The 16,007-nt window shown below is 43.5% G+C and overlaps 1 protein-coding gene across 4 annotated transcripts in view; it reads right to left on the bottom strand.

Annotated features, from left to right (window-relative positions):
• Window positions 1-16,007, bottom strand: part of Znf521 (zinc finger protein 521) — a 296,890-nt gene that overhangs the window by 154,678 nt on the left and 126,205 nt on the right. For all 4 annotated transcript variants that reach the window (XM_052741578.1, XM_052741577.1, XM_052741575.1 and 1 more), the window contains one exon: window positions 11,372-14,724. In XM_052741578.1, the coding sequence (XP_052597538.1) occupies window positions 11,372-14,284 (2,913 nt within the window). In that variant the 5' untranslated portion in view covers window positions 14,285-14,724. The remainder of the gene's footprint in view (window positions 1-11,371; window positions 14,725-16,007) is intronic.

Here is a 16,007-nt window from a genome sequence, read left to right on the forward strand (position 1 = left end):
TATTTGATGGTTTGTGATTTCCTACCAACTCATGGTTTAAATAAAACATACTTTTAAAAAATCATCCCCTAACCTGGGATCATAAAAATATTTTCTCTAGTTTTTCAAGAAGTTTATGCCTTTGTCTTTCAAATATATATGTATATAAACCACCTGGAACTAATTTTTTATATATGAGCAAGAATTTGATTTTGGCCCAAATAGTTAACGAATTCAATACTTCATCCACTTCTCACTGATGAAAAAGAATGGCTTCACGCTACCCTGAGTTTTCAGATACATATCTCTCTGGGAACATCTCATGTGGGGTCTATTAATTGCTGTAGACTAGTTATAAATGATGAGATAGTAGGACAAGTCCTCTCCTGCTTACTGTTTCACCCCAAGAATATCTCTGCTGCTCGGGGACAGTCCTCTTACTATGCAGTCGAGGCTGGCCTCAAACCCAACCCTCCTGCTCTAGCCTCCTACATGCTGAGTTTAATGCTGTGGACCACAGTGCCCAGAGTGTCCACATCCCTTGGTCTTTCATTTCTTCATAGGCATTTTGGAATTGCCTGTCAAGTTCCAACAATTAAAAACATGAATGTAAAACAAACAAACTTTGCTGAAATTCCCAATGGAAGACTCACTGCATCAGTTTCAGCAGAAGTGATGACCTCAAGGTGTACTTCGTCATTTATCGGGGCCTTTGAGAACATCTCTCCAAAACATTTAATCCCTTTCTACATAAAAGTTTTATGTATATTATAAAATTTATCACTGAATACATATGCTTTTGTGCCTATTATCAATGAGATTATTTAGACTTTATATCGCGCCGTTTTGTCACACTGTAAATAAAGAGCATGTTACTTAAGTTTTTTGCATCAGCATCAGCAGCTGCATTAAATGTTTTAGGTTCTTTGGCAATAAGTCCGAGGATGTGGCTCAGTGGTACATGGCCTGCATAGATACTTTGGGTTTCTTTATAAACAAAAAGCACACATCCTGCACGTGACAGTTAAACTACTTTCTGTTTTGAGTTACACTTCTATATTTAAATTTGCCTTACCTGGTTAGTTATATTACCCACAAGCTTGATCAGTAGTTTTATGAAAAATCAATTTCATCAAAACTTTTCTATAATTTGTACTGGTTGCTAATATTGACATTGTAAATAGTCTTCATTAGGTCAAGGAAAGTCTGGTTTCATTACTAGTTTGGTATTTTTAAGCATAAAAAGATGCCAAATATTTTTGTCTGGAATCCTGGAGATAAACATGTAACTTATTTAATTTGCCAATGTGGTAAATTAGTCAACCTTCTGAACTTGAACCCACCTCGTGTTCTTGTGATGAACCCACTTTATAACAATGCAACCTTATTTTGACACACAGGGGATTTCACTCTATTGATATTTTGCTTAAAATTTTAGGATATAAAATCACAACTAAAACCGACCTAGATTATTCTTTTTTATTACCTTGGTCTGGTTTTGATATCAAGATTATAATATAGAGTATTAGCTCTTTTTCACATATTTTTGGCATACTTTTGCATTTATGTGTATATTTAGGAAAATTTACTCTAAAAGCCATCTGCGTCCGGTATTTCCTTTGTGGGAAAATTTTCAAGAATTTAATTGAGCTTTTTAATGTTAGTAGGATCCCCTCTCCACCTCCCTCTCTCTCCCTCTTCTTGAGCTGGTTTGATAACTTACATTATTCTAACTTTTTTTCCATACAATGGAAACTTTTGAGCTAGTATCATAAATGTATGCATATAATGGAAGTTCTTACTCATTTTATTTGGCTTTTGGGTTAAAAGTTTAAGTGAGAAGTAACGGGCCCATGCAAACCAAGCAGTGGAGAGATTCACATATGTCTGTTCACATTAGTCATCACCACACAGAACAAGGCTGGGACACTCCCATCACCTAGAAGAATTCTTCCTATTCCTTCCCAGTAGCTTCCAGCCTAGAGGTAACTACTCTGACCTCAGTCATCACAGACTACTTTTGCCCATTCCTAAACTTTGCGTGACTAGAGGAAGCCATTGTACCTATCTGGCTCCATCTTTCAACACTATGTATGTGAGTCATTCAGGTCGCTATATTACAGCAGGTCATTCTCTGTTGCTGAGCAGTACTCCATTACAAATAGGCTAGACCCAAATCATTAGGAAAGTATATTCATTCACTCCATGTTAATGGGTGCTTTGGTTTATTCAAGTTGGAAGTGTATGTGTATAAAACACTATGGATAGTCTTCAGAACTTATGGTAAGCACATACTCACCTCCTATAAACCTAGGAATGCATGGATAGGCATAAAATAAGCTGTTTAACTTTAATTATGAACCACATGATGGTGTTCGAAGCACTCGTGTGACATTTTAATCCCTTTGCTCCGTAGAGTGCTTGGTTCAGTTGGAGAAAGACTACCTCGCTGTGTTAGTTACATCCATGTGGTTAGCTAGTCTCCCTTTGTCTTTTTAACCTCTACTGCTGAAGTTAAGTCTCCTCTTTTCTCAGCAAGATGACACGGTCTTCGTGCTCCTCATCATCCTCATCAGAGGCTTGAACATTCCACTGGTCCTTTCTCCCCTTTATTAGGATGTTCACGTGTTTCTTCAACAGTCTCTGCTCCTAGCTTTAACTTTTCCTTTCTACATTTTAGGGTTCATTTTCTTGGTTGCTTCCTTATATCCCAGAGCTCAAGTTGTAGTTTTAATCCATCAATAAAATTTGGTTATTTTCTAGCACATAATTCTATTTCCAAATAACTTCCTAAGTCTTGTATTACTTACATGTTTTTAAACATGTTTTGTTTGCACCCGAGTCTCCTGTAGACCAGGCTGGCCTGGTATTAATGCAGCCAAGAATGCCTTTGAAATGATGCTCCTCCTGCCTCTACCTCCCCAATGTCGTTTTCACAGGCATGCACCACACCCAGCCACCAGAGGTAAGTATTTTTAATTTCTATTTTAAAGCTTTCTTTGTGCTTTGTTTGATTTTTTTAACTTGAAAATTTATCAATTTTTAAAGACAACTTTCTCACTTAAAATGTATTTGTATTGTACTCAACGAATATGACTTGTGTGGTCTTCAGTGTTTAAATTCACTGAGACCTGCTTTTAAGATGGGGAGAGAGCGCCGGGCGGTGGTGGCGCACGCCTTTAATCCCAGCACTCAGGAGGCAGAGCCAGGCGGATCTCTGTGAGTTCGAGGCCAGCCTGGGCTACCAAGTGAGTTCCAGGAGAGGCGCAAAGCTACACAGAGAAACCCTGTCTCAAAAAACAAAAAAAACAAAAACAAAAAAAAAAAGATGGGGAGAGAGTGAATGGGACAGCTGAGGTCTGGTGTAGAAAAACTGCCGAGAGGACAGACGCAGTAAAATGAGAACCAGCAGGCCAGCAGGCACAGGTCTGGTGCGCTTGGCGACAGCGAACACACAGGCCACCGAAGCGAGGCAGGAGGAAGACACAGCACTCTCCACAGAAAGAGAATGAAACAATGCCAGTCGGGTTTAATGAAGAGTTAGCAGGACCACAAACTGGGAATGTGCAATGAAGTGCTGAAGTCCAATTTAACTTAAAAGTGGAAATGATAATTTTTCTCATTTCTATGGAATAATAATCAAGAAAATGAGTGGTTAAGACCAGAAAGTTCAGAACATTCAGATCATTTTTTATTTTTTAATTTTAATTTCTAATGTGCATGTGTCTGTATGTGTACCATGTGCATGTAGATGCCTGTGGAAGTCAGAAGAGGGTATTGGGTCCCCTGGTTATGAGTGGCTGTAAGCTGCCTGATGTGGATGCTAGAGACTGAATGAATCTACATCTTCTGCAAAAACAGCAACAAATGATCCAAACTCCAGCCCCAGAATCAAGTGGATTTAAAAGTGAGAACAATTCAAAGTTTAAAACCAAGTATCATCTCAAGGAACCTGCTATTCAGTCTTTTTCTTAAGTATCTGGACCGAGGGTCAGCGAGATGGTCAGCAGTTAAGGGCATCTGCTGCCACGCCAGACAATCTGAGTTCAATCCTCAGAGCCTATGTGGTAGAGAGAAAGAACCACCCCCTGCAAGTTGTGCAAAAGACTTGACAAGTTCACATACATACAAGTATATGTGTTCTGTACACACACACACACACACACACACACACACACACACACACACATAAATAATAAATAACTGTAAAAGTTTTAAGAAAAGACTTTGAGGCCAGGCAGTGGTGGCGCACACCTTTAATCCCAACACTCAGGAGGCAGAGCCAGGTGAGTTCGAAGCCAGCCTGATCTACAGAGCGAGATCCAGGACAGACACCAAAACTACGCAGAGAAACCCTGTCTCAAAAAACAACAACAACAAAAAGACTTTGGCAGAGTTCTGACAAACAAAATGTTGAATTTCTAGAAATTCAAAGCAGATACAACAGAAAACTGTAAACATGCCATGTGGTAAGTAAAGAGATTCAGAATGCATCTTTCTGTTTCTCAATAAACTTCTTTAATACCTAATAATTTCCATCTTGACTCAATTGCAGCAAAAATATAAAACTCTCCTCCTAGATAGGGCTCAGAGTCTACATACAGTGATTCCAAGCCTTTTTATCCTTGAACCTAAAGGTCAACTATTACACACTCTTGGTTGTATACAAAAACATTTCTAACTTCTAAAAGCACATTGCAAAGGCAGTGATGATATCAGCAAAACTTTCCGAACTGGAGGGAGGCATAGACAACCTAAGGATGGTAGTTGCCATGTGGGGCTGTGATCAACACAAGCTGATCTGGGACTGGGCACAAAGAATAGATAGAGCTAGTCAGCAGCCTCTAGGCCCACGCCCAGACATTTATGCCAAGGCCATAATCTCTTTCTGTAGACACCAAACAATTTTTTCACACAGCAATAAATCTGGAAGGCAGATTGGACTTGGCAAAGCAATTTAGTGTACTGAAAAAATGTCTTGAATCTTATGAATTTATTTTGTCATATAAATTTCCAACTTAATTATTAAATGTGACTTACTTATAGGGAGCCTAACTAACCATTTATTTTATGCTCCTTGTGTATTAACTCTACAAAACTTAGTATCAGAAACCTGAAATAAAAGAAGTAGATTTTTCCCAACCTTCTATTTTTCCACCTAAAATGAAAATTCCTATGGTATAAAAACAATGCAAAAGAAATATAGAAATTGTTATTAGATACATTGCTATTTTCAGCACAAGCCTATGTTGACAGAATTTTGGCTCTCAGACACCTGGAATAGACCTTTATATTAAAGATGAATGTTGAACAGTTAGAAACTTCAAACTTTTTAACTTATTTTAGCATTCTTACATCACCGCTAACTCCAAAGCATCCACGCACATTTTGGGAAAACAATCAGCATATCTATGAACTGAGTTATCATGAATTTGATGAACCACAAACACGTCTCACTGTTTCTGTTACTTTGAAGTACTATGTTGTTCTTTCGTCTATGGTTGCCAAGCTCCTAGGAAGCCTCACACACTGGTGAGATGTGGGGATTTGTTCGAGGAAGGGAGAAGGCACCATGAACGTGCACTGATGTCATTTAATGTATATGCGCACACTTCCTACTGAGACCCGAAGAAGGCAGTGGAAGGCAGAAGATGAAGAACATGAATTCCTGAGGAATTCGTCCACTAAAGGAAGACGATGACTTTGGAGGCGAAGCAGCACTTGACAGACATCTTGACAACTTGAGTTAGAGGTGGCATCCCTGGGGTTTCCTAATGGGCTAGGAAGGGCAGGGAGGAACTCAGAAGGACTGCCAGTGTGTCCCTGAGTAAGTAGGCACAGGGTGTTTCCCTTCACTACCATCATGGATGTCTGGGAGAAGAATGGTTTTAGGAGAGAGAATCAATACACATATCTGAAAGAGATACAGATCGGTAAGTCCACCTTGGTGTAGAGCATATAACTCAGAGAGAAGTGTCTAGGCAGGAGGAGGAGACAGATCTAAACATAAAGATAGTCTCTGCCATTTATGGCCTTAACTGAACACGTCTTATTTTGTTTGATCTCAGAAGCTAAGCAGGGTAAGGTCTGGTTAGTACTTGGATGGGAGACAGTTACTGCCCGCCCCCCAGTAGGTCCGCTGCCTGAGTAAAGTAGACAGAAGTAAAACACAGGGTCACAGGAAATCCCAGGCACCTCCTGGTCTAAACTAGGAACAGCAAAAGCCTCTCAAGGCAGCAATAGGAAAAAGGCCTGGGCAGAACCCACATAAAAAGCTTGTATGGTAGTGTACACTAATAACCCAGTCTGGGGGTGGGTGGAGGTAGCTGGGTATCCAAACTAGCTGGCTTGCCAGTCTAGCCAATTGGTGAGCACCAGGCCCAGACAGAGGTACCATCTCAAAAGATAAAAGAGAGAATTCACCTGGTGTCTACCTCTGCCCTCCACACGTACATATAGCTGTATGCACACCTACATGCACATGTGGACACAAACACATATAACACACACACACACATACACAATAAACAGACAAACAGACAAACAAACAAACTAATTAATGAACCAATACACAGATACCATCTTCACAGAGGTATAAGGTCCATACAAAAGAATGCACTGATTTTACATCCAGTGAGTATAGACAAAAACATGCAGGCACCTAATCGAAACTAAGATCGAACTGTAACACATTTCCGTCACTCCCGGGAGGTCCGTCCTGCCCCCTGGAGGCAGAATTTGGAGAGTCACCGATGTAGTGTGGCAGTTGTTGCAACAGGAGTGGGAGGGGCCATGGGACAGGAGCATGCAAAGCTGGAGCAGCAATGCAAACCAAGACTCAGGGCAGCCTGAAAGGAGCAGGCTATGGGGCACTCACAGAGGTGAGAGGTGAGCCAAGAAGGGGGCAGGGCCTTCTGAGAAATGCAACAACCATCTGTTGACACCTGTGACAAGTGCTTAGTCGCAATGATAGCCAAGGCCAGAGAGAGCACAGAGAAGTCAGCTGCCCAGCAACGGATGCTCAGGACCCTCTGAGGAGAAATGACTGAGGACAGAAAGAGCTGAGAAACACGCCAGCAGCTTGGGACAAATGCCTGGACTTGGAACGGCACAAAGGAGGATCTTAGCCCGGTGTGATCACATGTCTGTAAATCCTGTGCTCAGAGCAGAGAAAGGAAGACCAGCAGCTCTAGGACAGGCTGTGAGACAGTAAATGTGAGGCCAGTGTGAGACCTCATCTCAACAGAAACAAACCCCATGGTCCTGAGCCTGAATGGAGTTGGGGGAGTAGAGAGCCGAACTTTCTTGTCTGCCACGTACTAGCTCTGTGACCTTAGATTACTTCAATTTATATGAGTCTGATTGCTTGTCTCTAAACTACAGTGGCTGAATCAGAGGGCCTCCACTGTCCTTTCCAGTGATAATGATGGCCCTTTCAAGAGTAATTGGAATGCACTGGTAGGAATAGTGTGAGTTAAAATGATCCATGGGAGAAACCTAGAAACCATCCTGAAAAACAAAAGAAAACAAAAACCTAGGCAGAAGGATACCACAGATCCCATGTTCTCCCAACATCTATCAAAGACCTTTAAAGCCCTGCGACAGTCTTCTAAGGTACTAATGGGCTTCCAGGCCATCATCAGGGAACCCAGAGAAGCCAACATTCATACACACTGCAAACATCAGAAACTCTGCCAGGCACCTCACATGGAGCTGAAGCTAGATGGCCATTGTGCTTCCTCTCTGATGGGTTCTCCATCCCTGGACGTGTAGGTAATAAGCAAATTACATCACAGTCAACCACTGAGGAGCATCAAGGATAAGGATTCTCTCAAATCTGTATTCCAAAGTCTCATAGAAATTTTTTATTAATAATCATGGGAGCAAACCACAAGAAAACATTTTTTTCATAAATCCAGAAGGGCACTGAGCAAGAGCAGAGGGGCTCAAATTCACCTCCCAATACCTCCACCACATGACAGCTGTCTACAGCGGTCCTTCTTTGAGTGTCTCACATCTTGTCTTGCATCCATCTGGGAGACTGTATGGTGCCATATCTCTAGATTTATATGGACATTTAAATCTGTTCAATTATGTAATCTAGTATCAATCAAATGATAACCCATATGTCTCTGACATATATGTACATGAATGTGAGTGCCACCAGTAGCCCTATGTGATTAGAAGTCACAATTCAGAAAAATTTGAACTCTTGAAACAAAACCTGGATGTCTTGGCTCTCTCATCTCTGGTCACCCTCCTCTCTCACTTGAAGCCTTGGCAAGAAGAGTGGGACTAAGCAACCTTGCTGCGGAGGCCTTCCCAAAACCCAGCATCTAAGGCAACAGTCATGGAACTCACATTTCATCTGCGATAAAATTCATTCCCAAATGACACACTTTTTGGCTTTTATAGTAAGTTCTCTTTTAACTGATGTGCCAAAAAAAAAAAAAAATTCACACATGACTTATAATGGGAAATCACAAATTTAACATGACTATCCAAGAATGTAAACAAATAAATACTTGTTACATAATATCATTTCTTCCCACTAACATATTACATTTATAGGATTTTTTAAGTAGAAACTTTTATGTATGTTTAGGCAATTTTTCTGTAAATCTAAATAATTGCATCTTCTGAATTTGAGAGAGTATATTCCATAAAACTTGAAAACTGAAACAGAATAATGAATTTTAAAATGGCAATAGTAATGATGATGAACACACTGAAAATAAAACCTGCTCAGCTGATTATGAAAAAAGGAAATATTTACAAACCAAATCCTAATATCTGGTCAATTAGGCCCATCTCTGCAAGCCTTTTAAGATAAAGTTTAGAGGGAGATAACGTATTGCATAAAAGTTGCTTTGACCATTGATAGCTAAGTACTTTAAAAAATCATTGTAGATATAAGTACTTTTAAAGTATTTTAATGATTTGTGAAAGTGTAGATTATAAATGATCTTTCTAGCTATCATTACTAGCTCAGGACTAATTAAAAGACAGACCATGATTTAAGGATAAGTTTTCTGGTTGAGAAATTAACTCAAGTGTAGAGTGCTAGTCTATGAAGAACAAGGCATGGAAAAAAAACCATGGAGACCAGGAATGATTTTCCAGACAAGTAATTCTAGCTGAATTAATATGTACATATTCTTCATAAGGCTGCTTTCGTTTTTTAGGCATTTCATTTCAAGTAGAACAATAGTGTGATTTATAAGTATCAGAAAGTATAAACCTTGAGCACATAAGGAAAAGTAGACATGGACGGGCATTTCCAGAAGCAATCTACTAAGAAGCCAAGTCCAGTCTTGATGGTTAGCACAGAAAATCACAATTACACACACACACTAATGCAGTCATTCTAACGCATCTTTACATGCTGTTTAAGTTAACCACGGATATTCAAAATCCTGCAAAAGGAGATGAACAATTCTCTGCATAAATGTTTTATGAACTCTTATTCTACAACTTTAAAAAAAAACCTCCAATTTGTGTGTGTGGTGTACACAGTGTATTGCCGCACCTGTGCATGTTGGGGTGGCGGTCAGAGGCTGACACTGGGTGCGCTCCGACATCTCCCTCTCACCACCTTATACTGTGGGGCAGGTACTCTCACTGGAGCTCGCTGCCCCAGCTAGACTCGCTGGCTAAGAAGCCCGGGACCCTTCGATCGCCACCTCCCCTGCACGGTTGCACCTGATTTTTATGTGGGTTCTGAGGATCCCAACTCAGGTTGTCTCGCTTGCACAGCAAGCACGTTACCCACACACTGCAGCCCTGTATTCTAAAACATTTAAAAACAAAACATTTTAAGGACAGTCTAGAAATTTGAATATGGCCCTTCTGACAGTAAAGATTCTCGATTCATCTAATTTCTGCTAATGCAGCTAACTCTATTACCTTAGCCCATAATATAGCTAAACATGGAATATCCTTGTCTAAGGAGATGTCAGAATCTATCTGCAGTGTACTTTCAGGTGGCCCAGGCTGATTTTTAAAATGGTTGAGGGAAGAATTGAGGGAAGACGAGAGAAACAGGGAAGAAATGTGGCAGGAAGAGGAGGGAGGGCCAGTGCTCTAATCTCGTAGACTGCACGAGTACACTAACACACACATTCATTATGCTGTCTCTTTAATGCTCATACAGACTTAAACATTTTTTGAAATAAAGTTTTGGGGGAAAACCCCCACAGTGTCATATGATTAAGTAGCACTTGTTTCAGGGACTGCTGGATTGGATGTGACACCGAAGCCAGGAACCGCTATCCATACTACGTTCTCCCAGCTGTCTCCATCAGTTCGAAAGGATTTCATTTATTTAAATGAGAGGGAAGTGCAGATTTACTTGGGCAGGGGACACGAGAGAACAGCTTCAAAGTTTGGGAGTCTGCCTGTCACACAGATGCCACACTGGGTGAGGATGGGCTCTGTGTTCCCTGCTCCATTCTCTCCTACTGGCTGCCTGATGGCTATCTGTGGGGAGACACCAGGAGCCTTCCGAGAGAGCTGGAGTGCAAAGACAAGATAAGAACCGTACAGGAACCCCACATGGAAGGGACAAGGATCTCCCTGGGGTTTTCATTTGGATGGATCTCCAGATAGGAGCAGGTTGGGAAGTGGGGGTGATAAAGGCGACATTCCACAGAGCCCTGCTCTGTTCAGCTTCGAGGAATGATAGTTTATAAAACTACAACTGCATTGTTAAAGAATGTGTTTTTCGCACTCGTTGTACCAAAGGAAAGCTAGAGATGCAGTACTCCGAAACTGGGGTAGGGGGGATAAATGTTAATTTTGGACCACAGAGAGTGATGCTCAGGGATGGTGTCTTTACGCAGATAAATGAGGGCACTATGAAAAACTCCTGTTGTGAGAAAGTATTTTCCCAACTATCCAGAAGGCAAAGAAAAACAGTGAATGTTGACAATACTGTACTAGAAAGACACCCGACCTAATCTGTTACCCGCCAATACATACATTCCTTTTAATTGACTCCAAGCCAGCGTGTTGGCTCCTACTATCTCACTCATGTGTCATTATCTCTTTGCCGTACACACAAGTCATTGCTGGGGATTTCAGTGTGCGGCGAGGCTACGCTGAGATTCCAGATCTCAGTGGGGTTGGCATGAGAACCAGCCTCTTCAGTCACTGAGAAGACAGTGTCCTAGGGGGACTGGAATTAGTTCTATTTTGCACCATTCAAGCCAAAATGCTACTTATCAGGAACCACGTAATTGCTACCTAATGGCTATAGGGAGAGAAATATTGCATTTCAGACTACACATCTCTTGGCATACATGACAATAGCAGATAAAATCATGGAAAGCTTGACTGTAAAGGGGAAGCTTTTGAAGGAGGGGAAATAGCAAATGTGAGAAAGGCGAGTTACCTCATCTGACTGGGAGGGACTGATTCTGGGCATGGGCGACACTTGGGGCGTTTTCAACTGTGAGCTGCTGCCGTCTGGCAGGAGCTCCCGGTGCACCGTCTGGATGTGGTTCTGGAGTTCGCTTTCAGACTCAAACTTGACATTGCAGCTTGAACAGCGCGTCTTCAGTCCCCCTGCCTTGCCTTTGCCCTCCATGGCACTCAGATTCTCATTCTGGCCCAAGCCAGGTCTGCTGGCGCCAGGAGGGAGACTGAGGCCTGGGCTACTGCTCTTACTGAGATTCACACAGCCGGCACACAAACCGTATGGCAGGCCATTGATATCAAGTTTCACCAGATCTTGCTTGGAACGGAACTCTTTGAGGCAAGACGCGCACTTGTACAGTTTCTGAACGTGCTGGCCACGCCCAGTGGTCTGCACGGTGGACCCGTTCCCTGTCTTCTGCATGTGGAAGGTCCCGTGGATTTTGAGTTCCAAGGTGGAGGTGACAGTCTGCATGCACACCACACAGCGAAACCCAGTCAGGGAATTCCTCAGGTCAGGGTGCATCTGGCAGTGCTCCAGAAACTCCTCTTCGCTCTGTAGAGGCATCTTGCAAATGCGGCAGTTTCCAGTATCCAGGCTCTTGCTGTGCGTGACTTTGTGTTCAGTGAGAGTCAAGAGGGAAGGGAAGCGCTCTCCGCAGATGGGGCACATGTAGTGTTTGACAGGGCCTAGGTGGGTCTGCATGTGTTCGCGGAGCCCGTTCTCGGAGAAGAAGGTTCGCGAGCAAACGTTGCACTTGTAATTCCCTTTAATGAGCTCCGCTTTCTTCTTCACGATGGCGCTCTCTCCGGGTCTGATGTTGTGATCCCGGAGCTGGTGGTTCTGCAGCAGAGTCTCCATGGTGTAGGCCGCCCCACAGATGTCGCAGCCATACATGGGTTCAGAGCTGTCCACGTCCTCCTCGCTCCCATCGTGACTGTTATGGGACTCCTGGCTGTTGGTGAGCAAGGTCTGCAGCTCTGCCTCCTCCTTCTGCACCTGCTCCGAGGCCCCGTTGGTGCCGCAGTTGGGGGTCTTGGTCTCGAACACGCAGTGCTTCTCCCGCAGGTGCTTCTCCAGCAGGATGACGGCGTGGAAGGCCTTGCTGCAGAACCTGCAGTTGTACTTCTTGCTGTGCGTGGTGATGTGGCATTGCAGCTCCACCTCCGTGCCGAAGGACTCACCGCAGAAGATGCACTTGTGCACCTTGCCTTGGTTCTCCAGGTGGTTGTGCTTCACGTGCAGCTGCAGGTCGGTCTCGTTGCGGAAGTCCCAGTTGCAGGACGTGCAGCGGTAGACCTTCTTCTCGTTGCTGTGCTTCACGGCCAAGTGCAGCTGGATGGAGACCTTAGAGTCGAACACCTCCTGGCAGAGCGTGCACCGGAAGAAGACGAAAGTGTGCATGTCCAGCAGGTGCTTCTGGAGGTCGTCCACCGAGGTGAACTGCTTGTCACAGCTCTCGCAGATGTAGTAGGTTGAGGTGATCATGAAGTGGATGGTCACATGCTTTAGCAAGGACTCCTGGTTGGGGAATTCTTTGTTACACTGAGGGCAGGTCAGTTTCGGCAGCACGGTGTCCAGATGGGTTTTGAGGTGAGTCTGAAAACTGTCTAGGGATGTGTACTTAGCACCACACTGATTACAGATATATTCTCCGGCAGAACGGGCAGGGCCACCTCCCACTGCCTGCATCATCTTAAGAGATGTCTGCTCTATGGCCACAGGAGACAAGGGGCTCAAGGCCCGGGATTTCTTCCCATTGTGAATATAATTCAGGGCCAAGGGAATGTTTTTATGATTCTCTTTAATATGCTTATTCAGTTTAAGAACACTGTTGAATATTGGCGAATTCGTACAATAGGAACAGGAATAGACTTCAACTACGGGTTCTTTTGGAGTCCCAAGCACAGGAGACCCAAACCGGGAGCCACTGAGGTCACAATGGACCTGTCTTATATGCTCTTCGAGGGAAGAGTCAGTGAGAAACCCCATGTAACAATGGGGACAGAAGAACGCATTGCTGTCCTTGGCGGCAGGGTTGGCAAACCCGTGAGAACAGCGGATATGCTCTTGAAGGGTGTTGAGGTCATTGACAACTTCAGAGCAGAAGTTGCACTGGTAAACGATGGCAGGCATGGCCGAAACCATCAGGCCTGGGTCCTGAGCTTCGTGCACTTGTTTAAGATGTTCATTTAGGTTATAGAGTGAGGGCAAGACCTCCAAGCAATACTGACAGATATGGGCCTGCTCTGGCTTATCTAAATGCATAGTTTTCAAGTGGATCTGCAGAACCGCGAGACTCGAAAATAACTGCTTGTTGCAGTAAATACAGCTGTAGGTAACTTTCGCTTGTTTGCTAGAGGGGCCCGTCATGTCGGCGGTCTGTTGCGCAGCTCGCTTCCTCCCTCGGCTCTTTGGAATAGGTGGGGCGGCCTCCACCATGGTTGAGCTGTCCACTGAGAGGTTGGAATCAGGAGTCGTGCTGGACACAGAGGTGTACCCCACGGTGACCAGGGAAGGGCTGTTGCTGTGATTGCAGGACTCTGGTTGCTGGTGACTGTCCATGTGGCTGTACAGCTCCTCAACAGTGAGGAAGCTCTCTGAGCAGATGCTACATGAGTTCTTCTTTTCGCCTCCATGCACCTGCTCTATGTGGTTCATGAGGGAGGTCTCCTCCACAAACAGCTCATGGCAGTACATGCACTGGAGGGCTGCTCGGTCCTCATTCGGGGAGCACTCGGGGTGGCACTCTGCAATGTGCTTCTGGAGGTCCTCCGGGAAGTCAAAGCCTTCCTCGCACTGGCTGCACTTCTGAGTGTCCTTCATCTTCCAGTCCTCCATCCTGGAGCCAGACTGGGAGCCGTCCTTGTTCCGCTCATGAACCTGCATGTGTCCGTGCAAGGAACTAGAGGACAGGAACCCGCGGCGACAAATGGCACATTTATATGGCTTGTTGGACGTGTGAGTCTTTAAGTGGATCTTCAGATGATCGCTTCGGGAGAACGCCGCGTCGCATTCGCTGCAGTGGTACTTCTTGTCCCCCGTGTGGAGCTTTATGTGGCGGTCGCGGCTGCGCTTGTGTTTGAACAGCCGACTGCAGTAGGTGCACTTGAAGGGCAGCTTGTCGCTGTGGCTCTGCTCATGGTGCTTTAGGTAGCTGAGGCGGCTAAATGACTTGTCACAGAACTGGCACGGGTATGGCAGTCCAGGGCCACCTTCTTCCTCGCCAAAATCACAGCCTTCTCCATGGCTGGGGGAAGTCTGGTCCTTACTGGAAGGTGAGGAGGCTGGCCAAGAGCAGGTGGGGTCGTCCTCAACGTCAACTCCATCTGCAAAGAGAGGCAACAGGACTTATCACTACACGTGCTGAGAACTCAAGAGGGAGTCGCTCGTACCGTTTCCGCGAACACATACTCGGGCCACCTTGAACCTTTCTGTGGGGAGGAAGAGCGAGCATTTGAGTGAGACATTTTCGAATCCGAGCCCAAGCTTTTATTCTTCATTTACTTTTTTCTGGTTTGTAAAATATAAAAAGATATTAAACAGTTCTATGTCTAAGTTACCCCGTTATTACTTTTATCATTTTTCCTTAGAAGTGAGGCATATATTTACACACTGACAATTTTATTAAAATGCAGATTTTAATATATTTAATGTTTCTTTTGTATTCACTCTAAAATGATTTGCATATTCTGTGAGCATGTGAAGAAGCAAATGAAAAGAGGAAATATTACAGGAGTGATTTAAAATTAATACCGTCAACCCAGATGTCTAATATTTAATAAAAAATTCCCTCTGCATTTTGCTTGTTTTTCTATAAAAAGGCAATTCTGGAGACCAAAAGTCTTTTATGGGGTTCTTATTGATACAGACCTTATTGCTTTCAGGAAAAAAATATTAAAAAGTAAGCACGTGAAAGGAGACAGAAAACACAATAATAATTATGTCCTGTGTAATGAAAGACAACCAGGTTTCCTTCAATAACTGAAAGATTCAGAAACCATAGGCCAAAAAGTGGATTATTAAATGTTAAGAGGCACTGCTAGATATTACATACAGCTAGGATCAGCCAGGATCAAGGAAAAAAAATGGAGAGTTTCAGCAGGACCAGATTGTAATCGTGTGTTTTGTTGGGAAAGTTCAAGAGGTGGGCTACCATTTCTTCCTTCTGCAAAAAGCATCAGCGGCCTGGACTTCCTTAGCTAAACAGGACCCACACTTTGAGGTGAGCTGAGACAAAGCAACTTGTGAAAAACTGGAAACAGGAAAAGTGATAAATGATTATGGTGAACGCTGAGAGATTTATGTGTAACCAAGAGCAGACAAACAAGGCTGCAGCAGATCAAGCTTAGCACAGTATGCGTGAAGGAACTCAACCTTCGATTTACATTAGATGGTGTTTTTTGGTTACATGGTGTTCCCCGTTTTTTCTGCTGTTTCCCTAACATCCAAGTAACAAAACACAACCTTCTCAAAACAGGTTGTAAAAGTTGTTTTGCTTTTTACGATAATTTCTCGCACAAGGTCAGAAGAAGTTTTAAAAGTGTTGAAAATCCAAAAGACAATATTTTCCAAAGTTCAGAAAATGAAAGGGCTGGGAGAGGGGCGTGAC

Source organism: Peromyscus californicus, unplaced genomic scaffold, assembly GCF_007827085.1.
Source record: "Peromyscus californicus insignis strain IS unplaced genomic scaffold, ASM782708v3 Scaffold_17__1_contigs__length_78620276, whole genome shotgun sequence".
In the NCBI taxonomy this organism is placed as follows: Eukaryota; Metazoa; Chordata; class Mammalia; order Rodentia; family Cricetidae; genus Peromyscus; species Peromyscus californicus.